Genomic DNA, 24,065 nt, shown 5'->3' on the forward strand with positions numbered 1-24,065 from the left:
CTTGCAGAGTTGTACACCCTGTCACTTCTTGACCTCTCCACTAGCGTTGCAAGTTTAGCCCTGGTAAGAGGACTTCGGATTCCACAAAACTGAAACTGCTCTCAGGCACACCACTTTTCCGTTTTCATTAAGCTGGATACTAATCTTTCCTAGCTCCTCTGATTAAGAAAACCAACTCACATTACACAGGCTCAATCTAAAAAGCAAAGGACTTGCAAGGCACCAGGCACTGTTCTAACTGCTAGAACAGAGAAGGTTAAGACTCAAACCTGATTATACTCAAACACACTCACACCCTTCGTTGTGTGATCCCGGGGGTCAGGAAGGTTATTAGTCCGTTGACTAAAATATGGGGATAATGACAAACGTAGACAGCATATTAAAAAGCCGGGAAGTTACTTGGCCAACAAAGGTCTGTATAGTCAAAGCTATGGTTTTTCCAGTAGTCATGTAGACATGAAAGCCAGACAATAAAAAAGACTGGGCGCTGAAAAATTGATGCCTTCCAACTGTAGTGCTGGAGAAGACTCTTCAGAGTCCCTTGGACAGCAATATCAAACCAGGCAATCCTAAAGGAAATCAACCCTGAATATTCATTGGAAGAACTGATGCTGAAGCTGAAGCTCCAATACTTTGGCCACTTGATGCTGGGAAAGAACGAAGGCAAAAGGGGACAATAGAGGATGAAATGGTTGGAAGGCATCACCCAATGTGAATTTGAACAAACTCTGGGAGATGAAGGATAGGGAAGCCTAGCATGCTGCAGTCCAGAGTTGCAGAGGTGGACACAACTGAGCGACTGAACAAAAAAGTGGTATACTTAATAGGCTGCACATTAAAAATCATATGGCGACTTTAAAGGGAAAAACCCTAGGCCCACCTCTGAATCAATTAAGAATTCAGATCTGGGGTTGCACTCAGACAGTGGAGAACCACCCACTCCGGATAATGTGTATTAAATGTACACTAATACTTTAATATGTCAAATGCTTACTATTAAAAGGTGTTTTGAGTCTGCTATTGCCTACCCGCCACCCACCCCGGCTATCATCAAATGGCAACTTAAAAGGCTTGAGTCAATCTAAAAAGCAAAGGACTTGCAAGGCACCAGGCACTGTTCTAACTGCTAGAACAGAGAAGGTTAAGACCTGATTATACTCAAACATGCAGGTGGCTGGGTTAAGAAACAGGTAACAAGTAAATGGAAAATTTATTTCTGATAGTAACAGATGCTATGAAATACAAAAAAGTTTATATATGAAGAGATATGTCTGATATCTTTTTCCAAAATGAAAAAGCAGGCATGTATACAGATCTCATGGCTGAATGTTCCAGACATAAGATTCCAAGTGCCAAGACTCTACATTAGAAGCTTTGTCATTTGACGAACAAAAGAAAATATAGCAGAGTCATAAATTAAGGATCAAGGAGTGTATAAGTCACTCAGTCGTGTCTGATTCTTTGCGATTCCATGGACTGTAGCCCACCAGGCTCCTGTCCCTGGGATTCTCCAAGCAAGAATACTGGAGTGGATTGCCTTTCCCTTCTCCAGAGGATCTTCCCAACCCGGGAATCCTAACTAGGTCTCCCACATTGCAGGTAGACTGAGCTATCAGAGAAACCTAAGGATCAAGGAGAAATCGTCTCCAATACCTCCCTGCCCTAATTTCTAGAACTTCTGAATAAGCTTCTTTATGTAGACTTTATAGATGTTATCTTTTATTGAGGGATTTGAGATGCGGAATTATCTCGCATATCCAGGTGGTTCAGCATTCATCACAAGAGTCCACAGAAGAGGGAGGCAGGTTAGGGGCCAGAAATGACGAAAGCAAGCAGAGACTGCACTTTGAAGATGGAGGAAGAGGTCACAAGCCAAGAATTGTAAGCAGCTTCCAGAAATTGGAACAGATTCTCCCCTAGAGCCTTAAGAAGGTAGGAAGGGGTGTTGACACCTTGATTTAGCCCAGTGAAACTGATTTTGAACTTCTGACAATTTGCGCTTTAAGTCACTTAAGTTTGTGGTAATTTTTTAGAGTAATAGAAAACAAATACTTAGTGTCAACTATGTCAGGCACTGTGTAGGATTTAAAAAAAAAAAAAAATGGCCCACCTTAAAAAGTTGACCGACTTAAAGGAGAGTAAGATTTTGGCTGGCTGGTAACAAATCTGTCAAGGAAAACAGCAGGGGCACAAAGTTGTCAATCTTCCCTGGGAGGTCGTCTCCAAGGACACAAGAATCTGTCACATCTTGGGACATCCCTGTGTAGCACTTATCTCACCATCTTTAAGTAAATTTTTCCCGTTAGACTAACACATGAAAGCAGAGCGATTTTCCTTTGTAGATCCCTCTCAATGCTGAAGTTACACAGCAAATAGCATTTACTTAGCAGTCTGGACCAGGCACTACCCCAAGCATTTTCCATGACCTGACATACTTTAATCTTCACCAAAATTCTATTAGTTACCACTATTTCCCCTATTTTGCTAAGGAACAAGAGATGAAGTAATTTAATGACTCAAACTATTAAGTGAAAGTCGCTCAGTGGTGCCTGACTCTACAACCCTATGGACTTTACAGTCCATGGAATTCTCCAGACCAGAATACTGGAGTGGGTAGCCTTTCCCTCTTCCAGGGATCTTCCCAACCCAGGGATCGAACCCAGGTCTCCCACATTGCAGGCAGATTCTTTACCAGCTGAGCCACAAGGGAAGCCCAATTAAATGGAAGCTGGATATGAATTCAAGCAGTTTGGCTCCAGAGCCAGCACTCTTAATCATTTACTACAAATGAACCCTCAAAGATGAGCTAAGACCAGGGTAACACTGCTAAAAGCCAGTGAGTGCGACAGTTAAACTTTACGACAAGGGTAGCAAGGGGATGACCTAATAATAAAGCTGGAGCTTTGAAGGCTACAACTGGAATGTCCTTACATGAGATCAGTCTTTGCATAAGTGGAACCTGGGTGCCCAGAGTTTCATCAATGAGGCTGGTTAGAGATTTTAAGTAAAATAAGACATTAAGTTGCATTTCAGCAGGTTCTAACAGTTCACAAAATATTCTCATGTTTTTAGTCCTTACACTCCTGTGAAGGCAGATGGTATCCCCCCCACTTACAAACTCTCATACATTTCCCTATCCTCTGGCCCCATTTGGAAACTATGTGGAGAGTTGAATTTCTAGGATTGTCTGCAGAAGACCTGTACAGCCCAAACACTGTTTCTTTCCTCTCCATATATCTAGGATCTTCCTATCCTCACCAGCTTCAGAAACTTGGCTACTCTGGGAGATGTGTCAACATCCAAGGACTGTAACACACGTGGCCCTCAGTGTTAATAGAGGGGGAGACTGGGTATCGGGCACAGGAGGATACATGGGAACTTTGCTGTGAACCTCAAACTGCTCTTCAGTATATTTTTTATAAGAGGCATTGTTAAAATACCATCCCACATATAGAATACCATTCCTATTACTATTCCAAATCCTACATTGTTTCCCTCCACCTTCCCATGCCTAGGTAGTTAGCCAAACGCCACTTGAACAACCGTCACAGTAACCAGACGTCTTCTGAGCCACTTCTACCTTTCAGGATACTGGGATGTGCAGACTGGGGACTATACTGTGTATTTACTTATCAAAGCAGTAAAATGAAATAGGTAATTTCAAAGCTAAAGACTTTTAGGCTCCACCAAGAAATTAATGATTTTTAAACACAGATCCAACTGTTTACCAAGACATTAAATTTCTTGCAAAACACCTGATACTCAATTATGTAACATTGGTTACAAACAACCTTCTTAATTTCCTCCAAGGATTCACTGAGCCTAAACTCACTAATCCAGATAAACAGCTTTCAAGACACAAGACTGTATTTAAATATACTTAACAACTTTCAAATACTAAAAAGTTATGATTCTGGTACAATATCATCAAAATTCTAGTGCCATCTATTTCATACTGCATCATATCCTTGGCTCAATCAGTAATGATAATAAACTTTTTACTTATATGTATTCCATGTTATGCAGAGTGTTACTTATAAATTACATTCACAGGCACAAATTTCCTTTCTTCTTGTCACACACAATACATAGTAGAAATATTAAAAATTCACTGAAGTATGGGTAGAAGATGCAAAGCAAAAATAAGAATGAAATGCAAAAAGAAAACTGACATCAAGATTACTATTTTATAAGCAAGCCAAAGCCTGAGAAAATGGAATTTCTGCAACATTTTAATCTGTAAACTGAACTTTTCATCATGCACAAAGGCCTGTGAAATAGGCTTTCTTAGATTAGACCCAGTTTGGCCAACTGAAAAATCAGGATTTTTTTTTTGTACAGGAAAATCTTCAATAAACCCAAGGAATGTTTTCACAAGACACAGGCTGGACCCTAAGTTTTGCATCCAAGAGGCCAGGCTGTTGATTTTACTTAATCTTGTCGCACCAAGATTTGCAAAGTAAAGATCAAAGTCAACCAAGACAATCCATTTCAATTTGTTTCAATTGTTTATTAACGGACCAGATTACAAAAATAATCCTGGTAGATACCTGAAAGGAAGGAAAAAAACCCCATTAAACATAATAATTAAAAATTAACATATACCAGGAGTTATCAGTACCAACTGTTTCCACTTTTAAGTAGGGAAAAAAACAGGCCTTTTCTTCTCTCCATAATGTCCTCAAAAGGGAAAACCAAATCAGCTGTGATCATATTACATGGTTGATTTTCCCCCACTAAATGCCAACTCAGTGAAACCCTTATCAGCATTTAGATCAATTTACTCTAGCATTAAGTAAACTTCTTTCTGAATGTAGTCGCTCACCTTAGTTCATCCTTCTAATAAGCCTGTTGATCTGGTCTTCCCTGTTGCCAGCATCTCCACCTTCTACAAAATGGGTGGTCTTTTTCTTCATTCCACCTCGTGGAGAAGACAATTTAAAGGGCCACAGGAAGTTGTTTGCTTCTTTGAAACGTTTTCCAACGGTATAGATCTCATGAATCAGATCCTCCATGCAGATGATTCCGTATTTCCCTGAACGTGTTCAAGATTATTTAAGGTTATTAAAATTATTTTGAGACTATTACATTTTAAGGCATTAAAGAGTACAGGCTGTAACAGAGTTAAAAGTAAATCAAGAGTGAAATTAACAAGGAAACATGAGGCTTTACATACAAAGATACAGCTCAAGCCAGTAAAATCACACCTTCCATTTTTTCATAAATAGTATAGGGAATAAGGGAAGGTTTCTCAAGACACCAAAAAACAGCTTGTCTGATACAATAAATTTTATAATAATTACCTTTCCCCAAAGAGGCAGAACCTACCAAGAGATCGAGCAATCAATGCGTTGTCTGTCAGGGCAATTCGCTTTTTGTTGATTTTGCCATAACCACGCTTGTAGATCAATTCATTTACAGACTTCAGATTTGGGTACCTAAATATGAGAAGAAAAACAGACATAAATGACCAAATAAGACTATGACTGTCAAAACCTCTATAATTCATCTCACTAATGCAGCCAACGTACCAAAAAAGAAGTGAAAGACACCTACCCCCATGCAATGTATGGCTCCACAATTCTCAGCATGTTAATTGATGCCTTGTTGAGCTTCACAAAGGTGCCATTGAAGATCTGCCGGAGGCGAAGGAGCTGCAGCACCTTTCGAACCTTTGGGCTCACACCGTTGATACTGCAAGGAAAAAACACAGAAAATTCCTTTCGCTTTCATCACACTTTTTACAATAAAAAGACAGGGAACTAACATTTTTGGGCAACATGTCACACCCAAATAGGAATCTTCTCCTGTTACAAGACCACTCTTTCCTTTAGTTATAGCTGTATTCTATCACCTGTCAACTTGCCTCCCCAAAATATTCAAAAATTTCCCCAATGCTCTTATTACTTCCTTTTATATAGACCTGTTTTAAGTCATTCTCCAGGACACTGAACTCAAGTGTTCAATGAGAGAATGGACAGATACTTTGGGCACAGGGCTTATTGTCACTAAAATACTCCCCCACCCCATTCCACTTACCATTCAAGTTTCTGTTCCAGTGTATGAGAACCAAGGTCCCCACAAATGTGAAATTTTGCTGAGAGTGGACAGCTTTCCCTTTAAGACTAGAATGCAATAAAAATTGAACTTACCCTCTGATCCTGATGACAAATGCCAATTTGGGTTCCGCGGGTACATAGAAGTTGCCAGCTTTCCGTGCCATACGAGCCATTCGAATTTCGGTTCTGTACATCTGCCTGTATTCCTTGTGGTAATGCTTAGCTTTTTCATAAATAAGCTTCCTCCTTGCCTTTCGAAGCTGAAAAACCAACATTCTTATTCATCTGCTTTTTGGCTCCCAAACACAATTAGCAATACTAGTAAATAGAACACTCTTCTCTTGAAACTTTCTCACCACCATACACATTAACATTCCAAGAGGACACCAGCTTCATTAGAAAAGATCATTCTAAAAGTTAACCACACTGACTGGTACAGGAACTGAAATAAGCCTTGTTAAAAATATCCGACTCATTTTCAATCACAGGACCTCTTTACTGGTGCGTCAAAAAGTTTACTTACCATCTTTTGGGCAAACTTCTTTCTCAGGCGCTTGATCTTAAGCTCTGCGAAATTCTTTCGCTTTTTCTTAAGGGTTTCTGGCACAGCAGGAACCTTCTTTTTCTTCTCTCTGACAACAGCAGACAGAAAAAGAATTCAAAAGGCCCACAGCACATCACTCCCCATTCAGTACCGAGCACGCTCTCAACGTACTTTTAACTGTTCTAGTATGCTATACCTGTAATCTTTATGTCTAACACGGACCACTGTCTTTAAACGAATGATAAACAACAAATTCATATTTAACCTACAATCAGTCCCGGGGTCCCAAAACAACAATAGCGACAGCGAAACACAGAGTAAAAGACTGCTGCAAGACACTGATCCCTAGACTATTAGTGTGACTCGTAAACCACCTACCACCACCCCGGTTCAAACTTCAAGTTCCACATGTTTAAGCAAAGGCCTGATACCAGGGACGTTTGGAGCAAAAGTCAGGTAAGGAAGAACCCAATTCAGAGGTTCTGACCCTCCCTCCTAGGACGAGGGACTGGACAACCCCACATATATTCAGCTCCCACATCTTGTTCCCGGTACCTCCAAGACCACCTCCCCAAGGCCGCCTGAATCCCATCTTAGCCTGAGACCACTAGTAATGTCACAGCGCGTCACAAACACACAGATATGTTGGCAAAGATACAGGCTACAGACGGAACGAGGGAGAGAGAGACTGGAAGGCTCTGGTTTCGGGGATGGAGGAGGATACTCGAGACGACGAGGAGAAACTTACTCTGCACCCTCCATGGTTCCAGCCGGGAAAGAGGAAGTTGACGCATGCGCGCTGTCCACTTAAAGACGGCGAGCGTGAAGCCCCAGACTCATAGGTGTCTCGGGATAAGCCAGAAAAGAACTCGGAACTAAGAACTCGACTCGCAGACGCAGAAGTAAGAACTGCCTGACTCAGCCTCTTTACAACCAAGTTTCTGGTAAAATGTGTATGGGAAAAATGAATGCATTGGCTAGACTCTTTAATCGGTACGATGAGAGCAAAGAGTGCCGATTCCTTGACTACTCGGGGTCCTAATCTTCAGGCTGCGTCGACAGGATATGGCTCGAATTCTACCCAGTAATGTATGCAAACGACGCGTCGGCGGGGCGCGAACTACAAATCCCGGCATGCATCACGTTCACGGCCCGCCCGCCGAAAGGGCAACGCCGGTCCGGGTCGGTAGGGAAGCGCGGCGGTGGTGGTCCCAGCCGGGTAAATGGAGAGCCTCTTGGCCTTCGATCCAAAGGGCCAGCTACGATTCTAGGCTGCTCCCGGCTTTTGGCCGCCTTCCCGGCCCTTCGCTAACCCCAGCAGCCGACCGGCACGCCCGTTGCCGCGCTGCCGAGGTCCTTGTCTTCGTTCCTCCAGCCTGCAGGGCTGTCTTCCGCAGCGCCTGATCGCCGGTGGAGTCGTCCAGAACCCCTGGGTTAACGAAAGTGACTAGACGGGGGACAAGCGAGGACCGGACGGCCGGAGGAGGACAGCCCGGGCGCTGCCGACTGTCCGGCCTGGCGGGTGGAGGTCGGGACGCCCCACGTCGGGGTGGGGGTGGGGGCGTGAACCGCGATGGGAGGTGCGAGGAGGGCTGGAGGCTGCGGCCACGGCCATGTGAGAGGGGCTGCCCCGCCGCTGCTCGGCGGACGTCGGGCGGGCGGGGGGCTGGGCCGGGGGCGGGGTGCGCCCGGGGGGCGGGGAGGGCCGGGCTGGGGGAGGGCCGATGCCGCCGCCGGCTCTTCCCGGTCGAGGGTTATATATCGCGGAGCGTGGAGCCCGCTCAGCGGCGGCCGGCGGTGCACCGACTCGCTAGCGGCGCTGCGCTGCGGAACCCGGTGCCCGAGTGACAGCCGCGGGGGGGCGCAGGGCCAGGGGCCACGAGACCGCGAAGGCAGCCGCAAGCCGAGGGGGAGCGCTCGCCGGCGCCGATCGAGTCCCCTCTTCCCGGCGCTCCCGCTGCCCCGCACCCCACTCTCCCACCCTCTCGCAACTTGGGTCAAGTTGACAACTCCCGCGGCTGCCGGCCGGACCGTGCCGTCTCCGCCGCGCGCCCCTCGCCTGGAGTGAGAGGGAGCCGCGGCGGCGCCTTGGCCATGAGAGCCGCGCGCGCCGCCTAACTCGCGGCTGTCACCGCCGCTGCAGCGGGACCGGCCGGCGGGGAGAGCTTTCCAGGACCGGCGGGCGGCAGCCGGCAGGAGGCGCCGAGCCGGGCACAGCCTGGGGCCACCGCGCCGAGCCCGGGCGGGAGTGGCCCCGCGCGGGTAGCGGCGCCGCGCACTCCAGCCCGGCGGGCACCTCGAGGGCGGGCGCGGGGCGCAGCCTTCGGGTCCCAGCAGCTCTGACCAGCGCCCCCGGGGTAGCTCGGGGAAGGGGGCGGACGCGGGCGCTGGGCTCGTGCGGGGGCTCCCCCGGGACGTCGCGATGAACATCGTGGTGGAGTTCTTCGTGGTCACTTTCAAAGTGCTCTGGGCGTTCGTGCTGGCCGCGGCGCGCTGGTTGGTGCGGCCCAAGGAGAAGAGCGTGGCCGGCCAGGTGTGCCTCATTACGGGCGCCGGCAGCGGCCTGGGCCGCCTCTTCGCGCTCGAGTTCGCCCGGCGCCGGGCGCTGCTGGTGCTCTGGGACATCAACACCCAGAGCAACGAGGAGACGGCGGGCATGGTGCGCCACATCTACCGCGACCTGGAGGCGGCCGACGCCGCGGCACTGCAAGGTAACTCGGACCGACGCCCGCGGCATTGTTGGGTCAAGCCTCTTCCCACCCCCACGCCCTCCCCCCGAGGGCGCCGGAACCCCACGGTCACGGCCGGTCCTGCTCTCGAGGAAGAGCACCCTACCCCCTGCAACCCAGGCTTCCGCGAGTGGAATTTGCCCCCTCATCAGGAGCATGAGCCCTTCTGTATCAGAAGGGAGAAAGTGTGCCAAAGCCCGATCTGAACGGAGGTCCAGTCCCTTTGGGGAAGACAGTGGGCTTTCCTAAGCCCTCGGAGTCTACGCAGGGCGAGGGAACGTGGGACCCCCGGTTTGAATCCTAAAGAGATGTCTCCGTCTCGTTTGGGAAGGAGAAACTAGTGTCTTTGGGAAGTTGTTCTCAGACTTGCTCATTGATACATACGCGTATGTTACTGCGGTCTGAAGGGCTGAGACGAGGGCAGCATTGATGATTTCACTATAAGTTTAGCCACGGGAAAATAATTAACATTGTTGCACCGGAGATGTTAAGTCAGTGCTTTAGTTACATACTCAGCCCAACTGAAAGACACCCGGCCTCTTAAGGGAAAACGCTTGAAGGATTTAAGCCTTAATGTAAAATTCATTACATGTTTTTGATAACCTTAGGAAATCTGCATTTCTGGATATTTATTAACTAACCTGAGTCTGAGACTTAAAAAAAAAAAGCCAAAGTGGAAAACATAATCGACTATAAGTATCTGTCTGGATTTGATAATGGCTCTTGCTTTTTGACAATTATTTCATTTCCAGAGAAAACACCGAATTTGGGGGGGAGGATTAACTTGGACACCACCCCTCCCCATATCGATCATTTGTCACTAAAATTATTGGCACCTGTGTTTTATCTGACCTTTGGAAAACCAAAGGTCAAAACTGGTACATTTTCTCCATTGATATGAAGGTAGCAAACAGATTTCTGTGCTCCCTGCCGAAACCTAAAAGAGAAAAGTAGTTGTTTTCCAGAGAAGAGATCAGGTTTTTAGATTGAGTTCTTATACAGGAAAATCACACATTTACCTGTCAACTCGGTTTATGTAAGGCTGGTTCTCCAGGTCCTACTCCAGGTAGGACGAACCAGTGTGATCCCCACTTTGTCGTGAGAAATTCAGTTCATTTCTGGGCTTTGGCTGAATTCAGATTATTAATTACAGTTTTGATTTGTGAGCCTTGGGGCACACAGACTAAAGAGTAAGAGCTGCTTCTGACCACTGTTCCCCCCAAAAAGGAGTGTGTGTGTGTGTTTGGGAGGAGGAGGTGTTACTCTCTGGGCTGAGATCCGTTCATTCCAGGTGTCTTTAGCTCCAGAAAGCCAATCCCATGAGGTCTGACTTGTATTGGGCTGGTCACAATTACATGATTTTCCCCTAAGCAAAGTTATCCAGTAAATTGCTGTAATTCCCAAAGACTAGGGGGAGGAAGGCAGCTGTAAGTGCAGTCATTGGCAAGCCTTATGGTGTTAGAAACTTGAAGCTCACTGTAGTATTTTTGTTTTGTGTGATCTTTGTCCTACTGATGGCCACGTGACTCATGTTTTGCACCCCCCTCCCGTCCCTTCTCTGTTCCATTTTTTTTCCCCTTCATCTGGACTTCTGAGGACAGCTGGGAATGGTGAGGAAGAAATTCTGCCCCACTGTAACTTGCAGGTTTTTACCTACACCTGTGATGTGGGAAAGAGGGAGAATGTCTACCTGACGGCAGAAAGGGTCCGAAAGGAAGTGGGTGAGGTCTCCGTCCTGGTCAATAACGCCGGCGTGGTGTCTGGGCATCACCTTCTGGAATGTCCCGATGAGCTCATTGAGAGAACCATGATGGTCAATTGCCACGCACACTTCTGGGTAAATATAAACATCCTTGTTGTTATTATCGGACCCTACTCAGCAAGAAGGTTGGGAAAGAGCGAGACTTCAGTACCAGCCTGAAAGCCACCTGTACTCTTTCACCCACAAAGCTTCCTTCCAACTCTCTCTTCCCCTCTGGTGAATTACAGCGTATGCAGGTTACTATTAAATGGTTGTTTTCCTCCCCCCACCCCCACCCCCAACCCCAATTCAGAACTTCTGGAGAGGGTAGAGGACTGAACATTTTGAACTAGTTTGAAAGATTGCCATAAAAATAACAAGAGGGAGTATAAAACCCTGGGTTTGTTTATTTTACTTTCTGTTGAGTTTGTAAAACATCAGTTGTTCTTATGAATTCCTAAAGTCAGAGTTTAGGCTTCCAAATTACTGCTGAGCCACATTTCAGAAAGTGCCAAAGATTCTGAGCTCAGCATCTGTGGTCCGGTGGGAGTGGTCAGGCCACCCTGGCAGCCGCTTACCATCCATTGACTATCCCCAGGGTCTGTGGCATATTGGGGCATATCTCAGAACTTACTCAGCTTGGAAGACATATCTCTAAGAAGTCACTCTGAAAGGACCACAGAGTCCCTTTGTGTAGGGGGCAGAGGGGTTGAGACCTGGCAACACAGGGGCTTGAACCATTTCAGCTTCCAGTCATCACAGAACTGTTACCTCATCTAAATAGATGAGAGAGAGGGCCTTCTGCTCTGGGGGCAAAACTAATCCCGGTTTGCCAGCTGACCTTTTCAGTAATGGTAGGCGTAAAGCTCTCCCCTTTAACTGTACACTCTTGACCCACTTTATGCTTTTCTAACCCCCCCTTTACTTTTGTAGGCAGGTGGGATCCAATAAAGAAGGGATAAGGAAATAGGATTTTTGTTTATTTGTTGTCTCATAGGCGGATTAGTCTTCTAACAGAACACAACAAAGAACTGTTTCTCCTAAATAGGTCACATTAAACCTCATTAATTTTTTAGCAACTGCTTAAAAACTTAATCTGGCTTTAGAAGTACTCGTTCAAACATTGCTCCTTGAACAGTAAACCATTTCTGTGACCCCTGCAGAAGCTCATTTTAATGTTGTTTGTTCAAGCATGAGCTTTAGTTCATTTCCAAAGCTCTAAAAATGAACATATAAATGACGGACGCTAACTCATACCTATGTTTTAAGCGCGTAAGGTACCAAATACAGTTTGGAGGGCTTCAGGTATGTTTTGTGTGTGCATGTGTGCACGCGTAGATGGGTATGTGTTGTGCGCAGTGGGAGTGAGAAACTGAATAAAAATCCTTGTTGCTGTGGGGGCCGCAGAAACAGGTGGCAGGCAATGAGGTGGGTAAAAGCCAGCGCAAGAGAATAAACTTAGCAACGCAGTTCATCAAGAATCTTGTGTGTTTATAATTTGGAGTAAATCAAACAGCCACCACTTGAAATAAAAGATGTACATAAATTGCAGGTAGACTGTAGTTTTCATACTTAAAGCCTGGTGAGGATGAGGCTGCCTTAGCAACTGCATCTGATTTCAGTCCGTTTGTCATTCTTAAACAGAGCTCTAGCCATCAATTGACTAGTTATGAACCACGGACACCCAGATTGTTTTTTTTTTCCCAGTCACCTCTGAGACGATGCACGGTTTCCAAACTGTAAACCTTTATGTCCACAAAGTACTCTGAAGTTTAACCACCTTGCCCAGTTGCCCTGCTTGATTATTTTGCTGAATTGTAGAATGTCACACATAACCAGATTTTTAGAAAACCCTGTACAATCTGAAGTTAGATACTTGTAAGAGGAAAGCTTCTTTTTGTCAGACATCCTATAAAAAGAGAGCCAAGTCAAGTGTTTTAGGCATAAAAAAATCCATAGCCTCAGATTTGAAAATGCACATCAGTTGATAGACTTTCTAACCTAAGGAGGAAATTAAATTTCGAACATAAAAATTTTTGTGGCACCAAATCTCTCTCTACCAGTGAGGAATGTACCACCTTCCCTGAGTCCTTCCTTTGCTTGGAAATGTTGTTTAACTGCACAATTTAGGGAGTTCTTGGATGCTTTGACTGGAATGACGTCACTTCATATTAAACTATGGGAGGCTCCTGAATTCTCCAGCTGTTTTTCCCTTAAGCATCTAAACCTCAGAATTTATTTTCAAAATTGAGTCAGAAAATTCATTTTAAGAGTTGGAGTTTCTGACTTCTTGCCAAGACTCACAAACCATTTAGGAAGAAATCTCACAAGCCAACATTTAAAAGACGACTTACTATAATTTTACAGTGATTTCTTTGGGGGGAGGGCATCGAGTAGTCTAAGAACCACCTGAATTCAGCTTCCCTTCCAGTAGTCCCTGTAGGTGAAAATGTTCATGGTAACTATTCCAAGATGTACTGTCATATACTGCTTTCCATCCAGAAAAAGTACTAGCACGATGTCTTTTTACTGCATCGGGGTGGGGAAAAGGAGTTACCCCATACATTTTAAAGAGTGGATCATCTGAGCCAAGACTCGTACAGTGATTGGAACAGGTCATCTTGAGCCAGACTTTTAAGTCGCAGTTGATGTCTGTGTTCATAACATAATCAACAGTGTGTTGATCCTGACCCAGCACTACAGTCATAGGCAGTGAACTGGAAACCGTGTGGATGTTCACTGTGGGTGCTCCGATTTCAAACCACCCCTTGTACCAGTCCTCCGGCCTGGACGGCCCTCTGCTCTGCTCCATATATCTTTTCAGAGCTAGCTCAGGTTCTTCCTATGACCTGCATCCTCACTCTGGCCCTTTTCTCGTGTTTTGATGTGTCGGAGCCACAAGGATCCTTAGAGACCATCTTGTCCAACCCTTTGTTTTCTGATGGAGCTGCAGTTGAATGACTGACCTCTTCTTTCTGTTGATCTCTCGCGGTGAGTGTTGTCATCCTCGTCCTTGGTGCCTGCTGCGTGCTCTCTGGTGTACCTCCTGACCCACTGTGCCCCCAGAGCCCCAGGTAGATGGCAAGCTGTCTGAAGGCAACTTGTTACGGACCTCTGTTTGTTTTCTTCTGCCAGGAACAGAACTCTACTCCTACTCACTTAGTAAATGTTTGATAGTAGAGGCTAGGCTTCTGCTTAAATATTTAGAAGATCACCTACTCAGAGAACGCTCCCATGAGTCTGGCTTCTGAAGTTTCAAATGGTAAGCATTATGTTGGACTAATTCAAGCTGCGGGAGATTGACAGGATCTCAAAGTGAGGGATCTTATGTTTGTTACCATGTGTCTCTCCTTTTGTTTTCGTCCACAACTTTTCCATTCTCCGTGCCCACCTGTAAGCTTGCTTTTTCCTATAGTATATTGACTCTGCTCATTGGTGCAAGGCTGGTGGTTGATAAATTCAGATCAGCTCAGGTTGACTATATGGCAGTCATTCCCGTTTCTAGCTGAGCCTCACGGAGAGGATTCTGGCCATGGTTCGTTTCTTTTTTGACTTTTTTTAAACTTTTATATTGGAGTATAGCCGATTAACAAGGTTGTGATAGTTTCACGTGAACTGCAAAGGGACTCAGCCATACATGTACATGTATCCATTCTCCCCCAAACCCCGCTCCCATCCAGGCTGCCACATTACATTGAGCAGAGTTCCGTGTGCTATACAGTAGGTCCTTGTTGGTTATTCATTTTAAATACAGCAGTGTATACATGTCCGTCCCAAACTCCCTAACTATCCCTTCCCCCCATCCTTTCCCCCTTCCCCGGCACGCATAAGTTCATTCTCTAAGTCTGTAATGCAATTCCTTTCTTGCTTCTCAGCCTTGGACCTATTTCCATACCCATTAGAAGTGTTTGCAGTACTTAGCTTTATTTTGCACAGCCCTCCGGTCTGCTCTGGGCTTTCCTGGTGGCTTAGACAGTGAAAGATCTGCCTTCAATGCAGGAGACCCAGATTTGATCTCTGGGTCAGGAAGATCCCCTGGAGAAGGGAACGGCAATCCACTCCACTATTCTTGCCTGAAGAATCCCATGGACAGAGGAGCCTGGCGGGCTCCAGTCCATGGGGTCGCAAAGCTGTGATAGTCAGGGTTCTTCTAGCCCAGCAGCTCTCCTCGGAACCTTGTCTTGGTCACCAGTCAAGAAGTGATAGATTTAGGGGGTAGGTTTTAATCAGCATGATCTGTTGTGCAACATTCAGTTAGGACAAGAATGTGGGAATGTGTGCAATACAGTGCTCTTGACTTTTGGCATAAATCAGAGAAACCATCTATTCAGACTCACTCTGCATCTGGGTAAGAGGCAAAAACTTGAAAATACCTCTCTAGTATCCTTTGAAATATGGAGAACTGGCCTCCACATAGGAGCTGCAAACCCATGTTTCCCCCAAAACATTAATATTTTGCTTCACTTGTTATTTTTAAAGGGAATCTTTAAAAGAAAAAAAAAATCATAACTTGTCATTTCTAAAAGAGTTTATCTGTAGGTCCTTTTTGACCAAAGAGCTGCATTTGGTGTTTATACATGAGCAGCAAATTGATCCCCGATTAACCAAAAGGGGGAAGCAAAAGCATTTAACTCCAGGCCTTTGTATGTTCTAAAGAAATTTTGCGTGGTAAAGGACTAAATCTGTCAAATTGCTAGTCGGTAATTTACTTCTATTGATATGATAGTCAGACAAGATAATTGGTAGTTAATTAATAGACCACTTAACTTAAAAGGTTTCACAGTTTTAAAATACTAATTACAGAATTGGGCATTTATCTATATCCAAGTGTCTAAAGTCTATTTAGTTAAAATCCATCCAGGAAAAGTAAAAGCCCACCAACTAGATCTGAGTAATGTAGCACTTAAAGACATTAGTGCTGTGGTTGTACCTAATATCTCATGAATGGTCCCTAATCATTAATGTTTAAGTTCTTACGCGATTTATTGGTTTTTAATCTCAAATACTATATTCCTCTGTCCTCTGGTTAGAGAAATCTAGTTTCGTTCATGGCTTCTTGGATTTAGAATTTTTTTAAAAAATCATTTCTAAAGTATTCTTATGAAACTGTGTAGATGATACTTCCTCCTCCAAAATGTAATATTAAGAATTCTTAGGGTAAATATTTTATAGAGTATGGTTTTCCTGTCTTAGGACAGCGACTAAAAATGTGAAAGTTGTGATGTATTTTCAAGTCTGTACTAAAGCTGGCTTTTGTTATTAAATAAATTCATATGCATAAAAATCAAATGTTTTGAGCTTCTGCAATAAACTTTTTGTGTCTTGAAGCGATTTGTAAACTGACATAGGGTCAGCATGGTTTATCTTGTTAATTCTTATGGTCACAGTCAAAAACCGTGTAAAATGTCTCTTTAGATAGCAACTGCTTGGTACCTGGAATTCTATACATTCCTATCAGGATCATTTCATAGCCTTCTTTCCTAACATAAAATAAGATCACGTGCTTATTGAGCTTCAAGTGTCTATATTTGATATATTACATGCTGGACCCAAATCTAGTGCTACTAGAAATAAACATCTATGACATGATAAACTGTCACCTTACATAAACGATGTGAGCAGGGAACCATCCTACAAAAATCTTCCCAGCACCTTTGATATATGTTGTAATCTGGTTATCTCAGTTGTTTAGAAAATATTGCTAAGTAACCAATGTCACATGAGAAAATGGCAGGAGCTTATTTAATGGCCATATCCAGTGTGTGGCGTGACCTTTCTACAGAAAGTGATCCTGTCAAGCATCTCTTTGAGATGCTGGCATCTAGCTGCCATGATAAGCCCACTTTCTCCTGCTTCTCCTCTGTGTTCCCAGTTCTCTCTTCTCCCTGCCTCCAAGATCTGAGGGCCATGTAGCATGGCATGCTCGGACCACTTCTCACTGTGCTCCTCAAGCTGGGTAGTCTCTCTATTTCAGTGGCTTCGACTGTGATTTCTGAGAGTTCCCAAGTTCATACAACTGTCTTGGCTCTTCCACACATTCCCTAAAACCAGCAAATCTCAAAACAGAAAGCAATTCCTCTTTGCCCCCTCTTGAATCCCCTGGTGTGTGGCAGATGCCAGGCCTGGAAACATCAGCAATGTCTTTAATCCTCCATCCTGCACACATTCATGGGTCACCAAAGCCTGACTCTTCCGTTGCTACTGTATACTTTGATCCCCTCCTTTCTATTCCCACATCCTCCTCTGTGCTTCCATCACCTCTTGCCTGGTCTCTGCAAAGAATCTGTTAACTTCTCTCCCTGTTTCCAGCCTTTGTTCTCCAACCTCAGGTTACCTAAGCAGACTTGAATTGGTTGTATGCCTACTTAAAGATTATGCTGACTAGAACCTTACCCCTAGCCCTTGCGTGACCATATTGTTCACAGCATGAAATCCAGGCTTGTTAGCGTGGCAGCTCCAGCCTTCCAAAGCCGATTTCCACCTGCCTGCCAAGCCCATCACCTCACTGGGCCTGAAGGGGCTGGCACACTCACCTCTCCTACCATTTGGGTCCCGTCTTCCTGGGGGACAAAAGTTGAATAGTTCAGACAAAATGTATCACTACTCCTGAGAAAGAGAAACTGAACACATTTGAAATCTTTTCTTCAAGTTGACTTCATAGTGTCTTGATATACTAAAGGGGCAGTCCTTGTAGAATGGAATAGTTGCATGTTCCTTATTCAGGGAATGGCACTCTCTTGTTTGATTATGTGCTGTTTATCTTGATTTTTGGAAGCAAAATTGATGTTCTTTTCTCCTTCATTGTTTCTATATCCAGGGCTTTATCCAGTATCTGCCCAAGTAGACATAACCTACAGGGCACATCAAAGTGCCAGCATTCGTTAACCTGCACTAATGCTGACGCTCCGGACTAGCTTTTTCAGAAAGACTGAGTGGGGAGCACCTTGGAGAGTCCTCAGCCATTCGATTGGCTGCAGGATCAGGTCACCATGGCCCAGAGGATGGCTACAGACCCTGTGCTTAAATGCTTAACTGCTCATATTCTCAATGTACTCTCTTCTACACTTGTCTTTTGTTGTTGTTCAGTCACTGAGTTGTCTTCGACTCTTTGGGACCCCATGGACTGCAGCACGCCAGGCTTCCCTGTCCTTCACTGTCTCCTGGAGCTTGCTCAGACTCATGTTCATTGAGTCAGTGATGCCATCCAACCATCTCATCCTCTGTCACCCCCTTCTCCTCCTGCCTTCAATCTTTCCCAGCATCAGGGTCTTTTCCAGTGAGTCAGCTCTTCGTATCAGGTGGCCAAAGTACTGGAGCTTCAGCTTCAGCATCAGTCCTTCCAGTGAATATTCAGGGCTGATTCCCTTTAGACTGGTTTGATCTCCTTGCAGTCCGAGGAACTTTCAAGAGTCTTCTCCAGCACCACAGTTTGAAAGCAATGTTTATCTTTACCTTAACCATTTTTCAGATTTTCAGGATCTTTGGCAAATTCTAGTGAGTTGATTTGAACATACGTAAGATGTGACAATCAGAAAACTCCTTTCAAGCAGTTTAATACCCTCAATAGGGAGGGGGAATAATTTTAAGTAGGAAACCCTTCTTTAAATTTTTTTTTCCCCCTTGAGTTAAGGAATATTAATAGCAGATTCATCTAAAATTCTTGTTCTAGTTCTTTCAGAAACTGTAATGATGACAAGTAGGCAACTTGTCTCTGCCTCATCCGGCTATCTGCCTGTGTGACTGGATGGAGAGATGACGTGTGTGGGAGTGCTCAGTGGGGAAGAAGGCTCCTGGCCTTGGGTGGTGCAGCTACAGCCTCTGGACCTGGAAGAGTGCTCCAGAGGCTGTGTTAAGTCCAAAACACCGGGGATGGTTTTGGACCCCCAAATTGTACTATGCTGAAATTCCACTAGGGGGTGTCCTGGCAGGGTGAATTTGTGTCTTCCTTCCCCTCACGGAGCCACTAGTTGTTCCAAGATAAAGGGCCTTTTGTCGTTCATCTCTGGAGTGTGACAAACTCTTGAGAGACCTTAAGAAATAGGGACCTGTTCCCTGCCTCAGCTGAAGGGGTTAAATCCAGTGTTTTGAGCCTGTAACTCCAGGGATCGGATTAAAATGTGTTAATCTCTCTTGGTTTAGTTAGTGATTTCTTATCTCATAAGTTACTGTTGTAGTTGGCTATTCAAAGAACTAACCCCTTAAAGTCCTGTCAACTGACCTGGGCAGAGACCCCTTGAAGCATAACCAGAAAGTTACTCAGAGGATGGAATCTTTTAATTATTTCTTTGAAAATATACAGTAGACAGGTAAAGCATACAGCGGGGCCCCATGATAGGGCTGTCTTAGAGAACCTCCCAGATTGTGGTCTAACCCTGATCAGACACCACTGTTTAGGGTGATTGTTGTCAGAGCATGGCCTTAGGACCTAATCTCGTTCACCCCGCCACACCTGGCCAGCCAGTTCCCATCACCTGGACCTCCGGGTTTACACAGGCTTACACCATCACAGCACCGGCGGGCATGCCTTCTGACAAAAGGATGCCAATGTCTTTTACTTGCTCTTATCCAGCATGGCCTGCTCCCGAGGTGTTTCTTTTTCTTTTTCACTTTATTTGTCAAGTCCCTCAAAACTCAAGTTCATACCTGTCAGGGACCATTTTCCTAAACGCTCTGAAGCTAAAATTAAGTGAACCACAGGGAGAAAAAAAAAAAGAATATCCTCTCATAATGATGATAAGACTTCCAACACAGCAGCAAATGCTGCTAGAATATTGAACAAGGAAGGGCAATTACCGCCGCAAACTTGAGTGCTGTCAAATGAGCCCAACTGACAAGCCACTTACAGTGAATTCACATTTGGAAACACAACATGACTTGGTCGGTGAAACTTCCAAAGATCCCACAAAGATGTGTGAAAGGTGGCAGCGGTGTTAAAATCGGAAACATTGGTGTTGTGGGGGGGCTTGTGGAGACCAAAGTGTTTCTCTCTTCATTTGCTGCTTGCATAAAAATGTGAATTTCTTGCCTTGCCTTCAAATGGCTTAGTACTGGAATTGCTGAATATTAACACGGTTCAGCTTCTCAGTGTTACTCTAAACAATGAGGCTCAAAATAACACTTCCCAAATCAGTGTAACTGGGAAAATATTTGTGGTGTAACTTATGTAAGCACATGGGTAGCTTGAGGACAAGTGAAAACTTCAAATTCAAAGCCTGAATTTTTTCCCACCTGCAAATTGTAATTAACATACTGCCCCCTACTGATTTCTCAAGGATCTTTTTAATGGGGATAGTTCTGTAATCTCTCGGGAAAGAGAAACCTCAGGTCTGATAAATTATTGTTAAATAGTTCAGGACTGACTTTTAGTATTTTTATATTTCCTGGACTCTCCTTCATCAAACAGTGTCATTTGTATTTTGAAACAGTGGTTCTCTGACCCCTAGAGAACAGAACTGAAGAAAAGGATTAGAGAAGAGGTGTTACTGGAAAGTGTCTGTTGTTTCTGAGCATCTCCCAGGATTCTGGAGGAAGAGAAGAGGTGTTACTGGAAAGTGTGTGTGGTTCCTGAGCATCTCCCAGGATTCTGGAGGAAGAGAAGTGTTACTGAAAAGTGTCTGTTGTTTCTGAGCATCTCCCAGGATTCTGGAGGAAGAGGGCAGGCAGCTGTCAGCCCCTGGGTGTGTGAGACCGTTTCTGGTGGTCCAGTCCTGGGTTTTTGCCGAAGTGTGGTCTGACACTGCGCGGAGGGCAGGGGCCTGGGAACCATCCATGGTAAGAACCTGAAACTGGCAGGAACTTGGAGAAACAGCATAACCAAAAATAGATAGCACTTCTAACCCAAGTAACCTATAAATATATGCTTAATTAGCCTTGGGTGCATTTACTGTGCTTTTATATAGCACTTAAATTTTACCAAGCCCTTTCATGAATGCTCTTCTGTCATTTGCTCCTCACAGCAACTCTCAATTAAATAGAGCCATTATCCCCATTTTTATGGATGAGGAGACAAACTGAGAGGCTATGGGACTTGCCTTAGGGCTCCACTGGGGAAGGAAGAATCTAGGACCTAGACCCTCGCCTAAGACCTTAGTTTGTGTGTGAGCACTCAGTCATGTCGGGCTCTTTGCGACCCCACGGACTGTAGCTCATCAGACTTCTCTGTCCCTAGAATTCTCCAGGCAAGAATACTGGAGTGTAGCCATTCCCTTCTCCAGGGGATCCTTCCTGACCCAGGGATCGATCAAGGTCTTCCCACATTGCAAGCAGATTCTTTACCATCCAAGCCACTAGTGAAGCCCAGGACCCTAGTGTAGAAGCTCTGCAGATACTTCTCCAGGCCACATGTTCAAAGGTAAATTTTTCTCTGAGTCACTTATGCTTGTGTCCTGTGCTATAATGTATGCATACACCTTCAAATGTTCTTTTTTTTTAAATTAGCATGGTTAGTTTAGCAATGACTAATTAACCCTAACTTAATATCCCCAAAAGTCTGCTCCATAAATTAGATAAGCATGTAAAATTATAAAGAACCAGTACCACACTACAATTTTATTACCAAAGCCCAATTCATGTGTTTTTCTATAATTTTCTGTGGTATATAGCTGAGGTGGTTACTTCATTGAGGAGACTGTGGTATATCCTTAGCCACCCAGCTTCTTCCTCTTCCTCATTTGCAGGTCAGCACTGACAGACACAGAAAGTAATGAATAGAAAGGACTCTTCTAGACGGACCGGCTGAACAAAGTTCTGTAAATACTTGGTACTGAAATGTCAATAACAGTGTGGTTTGAGTTTTGGTTTTTGTTGGTTTGTTCTAGGCTTATCTCCCGGAAAATGTAAAACCTTTATTCTGTTACATAATAATCTTATGAGATCAGAATTCCAGATAACTCCACAAGCTTTGCTTAGAAAATGTAATCATGGATTCTCAAAATTGTGCAGCTTTGGTCAGCTAATAGTGTCCAAACTTGTGGACTAAGCATCTGATTTTTAAAGGAATAGTTCTTTTCCTATTAGGGTTTTCTCATAGGCTAATCAAAGCATGGAAACCTCAAAAGGTAAATGTGAAAAATTTTAAAAGGTGAATACTGAGGCTAAAAAGGTCTAAATTCCTTGCCTTGAAAACTAAGCCATCAAAGCCTCTGTAGATAAGGGGAAAGGATTTTGAAATCTTCTCAAAAAATCTCTTTTTGAGAGCTTGTTCTAATGCGGATGGGGGTGTCTTAGTCCGTTTGGGCAGCTTGAGCAGAGTACCATGGATTGAGGGGCATATAAACAACAGGAATTTTTTGCTTACAGTTCTGGAGGCCGGATAAGGTCAAGGTCAAGATTCTGGGAGATGGGTTGTCTGGTGAGGACCCATTCCCTGGTTTGTAGGCAGCTATCTTTGCTGTATCTTCACATGGTGGAAGGGGGAAGGGTCTCTCTGAGGTCTCTTTTACAAGGGCACATGTCCCATTCATGAGGGCTCTACCCCTCATGACCCAGCAACATCACATTGGGCATTAGGTTTCAGCATGAATTTTGGAGGGGCACAAACATTCAGACCACGGCAGAGGGGGTTGCTGGTGCTAAAAATGGAACCAAGGCAAATATATAAACAGTCAGCCTATAAACTCCCATCATTGTCCACACAAATCTCCCAGGGCTCTTGACATCAATTTGAAGTGGTGTTTGTCCGACAAAACATTATTGGGGAAAGGATGTGTGGAGTGGAGAACGGGACCTCTCAACCCCAGATACCCTGATTCAGAGAACACAGGTAGGAGAGAGGGCAAAGAAATTAGTCTGCCTTTTTTGTTGAATTTCTAGGAGAAATCGATTTGAAGCCACTTGACGTTTGGAGTAGACATTAGCTGGCTCACACTGCAACCTTCTGCTCAGCCTGTGGTCCAGAGCAGTAGTGTAACCCGCCAGGCTGCACATTAGGAAACTCAGGCCTCTCCCAGACCTCCTGGGTCAGGGTCTGCACTTGATTTAGATGCCAAGTGGTTCTTGGGCATATCACAGTCAGGGGAGAAACTGCTCTTGAGCATGTATTTCCATTCCCACGTTCTCAGTATTCTCTGCATGTTTTTTCCCCAGAGCTAATTAGTCCTTTAGGAATTTTGTAGACTAGAAAAATGCCAGGCCAGGGACTCTGGGGTCCATCCTTGTCTAGGATTTTGTTTGTTTTGTTTTTGTGGTTCCAGGCCATTGTTAAAAGGTGCTCTCCTGCCCACTCCTCCCCTTGGCTGCTGTGCCCAGGATGGAGTTTCACACAGTGCACTGAAGAGCTATGTTCTTCCTGCCTAGGACCCAAACAGCTGTCTGAAAACAAGTTGCAGGAAGGCAGAGGCCTTGCCTCTTGTGCATCCCCCTCCTCCGCTCCTGGTCCCTGCAAATTGTCAGCATTATTTACCTTCAACAGTATTTCTGAAGTGAGTGCTAGAGTGGTGGTTTGAAGGTTTTGACATGTAAACTAAAAAGAATGGGCTTTTGAGCCTAACCCAATCAACAAGTGATTGAATATAAGTCATGAATTTAAGTTGTGATTTATTTTTTTTAAAGTCTAGAATGTCTTCCAAAGCTAGAAAATGTGATGACAAATATGAGAATTAGAGCTCAGACAAAAATCATCACTGGACCACATGGAACCTGATTTACTAATGTGCGTGTTCCTTCTAAAGAGTGGTTCTCATGGGGACTCTTCCTCCCCAGGGGCGTTTGGCCACATCTAAAGACATTTTCCTGGGTCAGAACTGGTGGGGTTATTTCTGGCATCTAGTGGGTAGAGGCCGGAGATACTGCTTAACATCCTACAATGCACAGGACAGGCCTCCCACAGCATAAAATTATCCAGCCGAAAATGTCGGTGGTGCTGAGGGCAAGATGACTCTGTTCTCAGGCGCTCAAACGCAGCTGCACAACGAGTCCCCTGGGGAACGTTGGCTCCAGAGGCTGGACTCCCTCCGGGATATAACTGGCCCAGGGTCTTCCCCTGGCATCACAAG

At 44.8% G+C, this 24,065-nt stretch overlaps 2 protein-coding genes across 2 annotated transcripts in view; one reads left to right on the plus strand and one right to left on the minus strand.

The window, feature by feature from the left end:
* Positions 1 to 3,849: 3,849 nt before the first annotated feature.
* RPL7 (ribosomal protein L7) lies at positions 3,850 to 7,501 on the minus strand. The gene is made up of 7 exons (XM_061123481.1): positions 7,352 to 7,501; positions 6,583 to 6,691; positions 6,153 to 6,319; positions 5,557 to 5,694; positions 5,329 to 5,438; positions 4,826 to 5,035; positions 3,850 to 4,550 (listed from the first exon to the last, which is right to left on the minus strand). The coding sequence occupies exons 1-6, from the start codon at positions 7,363 to 7,365 to the stop codon at positions 4,827 to 4,829; spliced, it is 747 nt and encodes a 248-aa protein (XP_060979464.1). The 5' UTR covers positions 7,366 to 7,501; the 3' UTR covers positions 3,850 to 4,550; position 4,826.
* A 1,413-nt stretch (positions 7,502 to 8,914) lies between these two features.
* RDH10 (retinol dehydrogenase 10) overlaps positions 8,915 to 24,065 on the plus strand; it is a 29,753-nt gene continuing 14,602 nt past the window's right edge. The window contains exons 1-2 of the mRNA XM_061123482.1: positions 8,915 to 9,314; positions 10,934 to 11,169. Of these exons, the coding sequence (XP_060979465.1) occupies positions 9,026 to 9,314; positions 10,934 to 11,169 (525 nt within the window). The 5' untranslated portion in view covers positions 8,915 to 9,025. The remainder of the gene's footprint in view (positions 9,315 to 10,933; positions 11,170 to 24,065) is intronic.

Source organism: Dama dama, chromosome 21 (assembly GCF_033118175.1).
Source record: "Dama dama isolate Ldn47 chromosome 21, ASM3311817v1, whole genome shotgun sequence".
Taxonomy (NCBI): domain Eukaryota; kingdom Metazoa; phylum Chordata; class Mammalia; order Artiodactyla; family Cervidae; genus Dama; species Dama dama.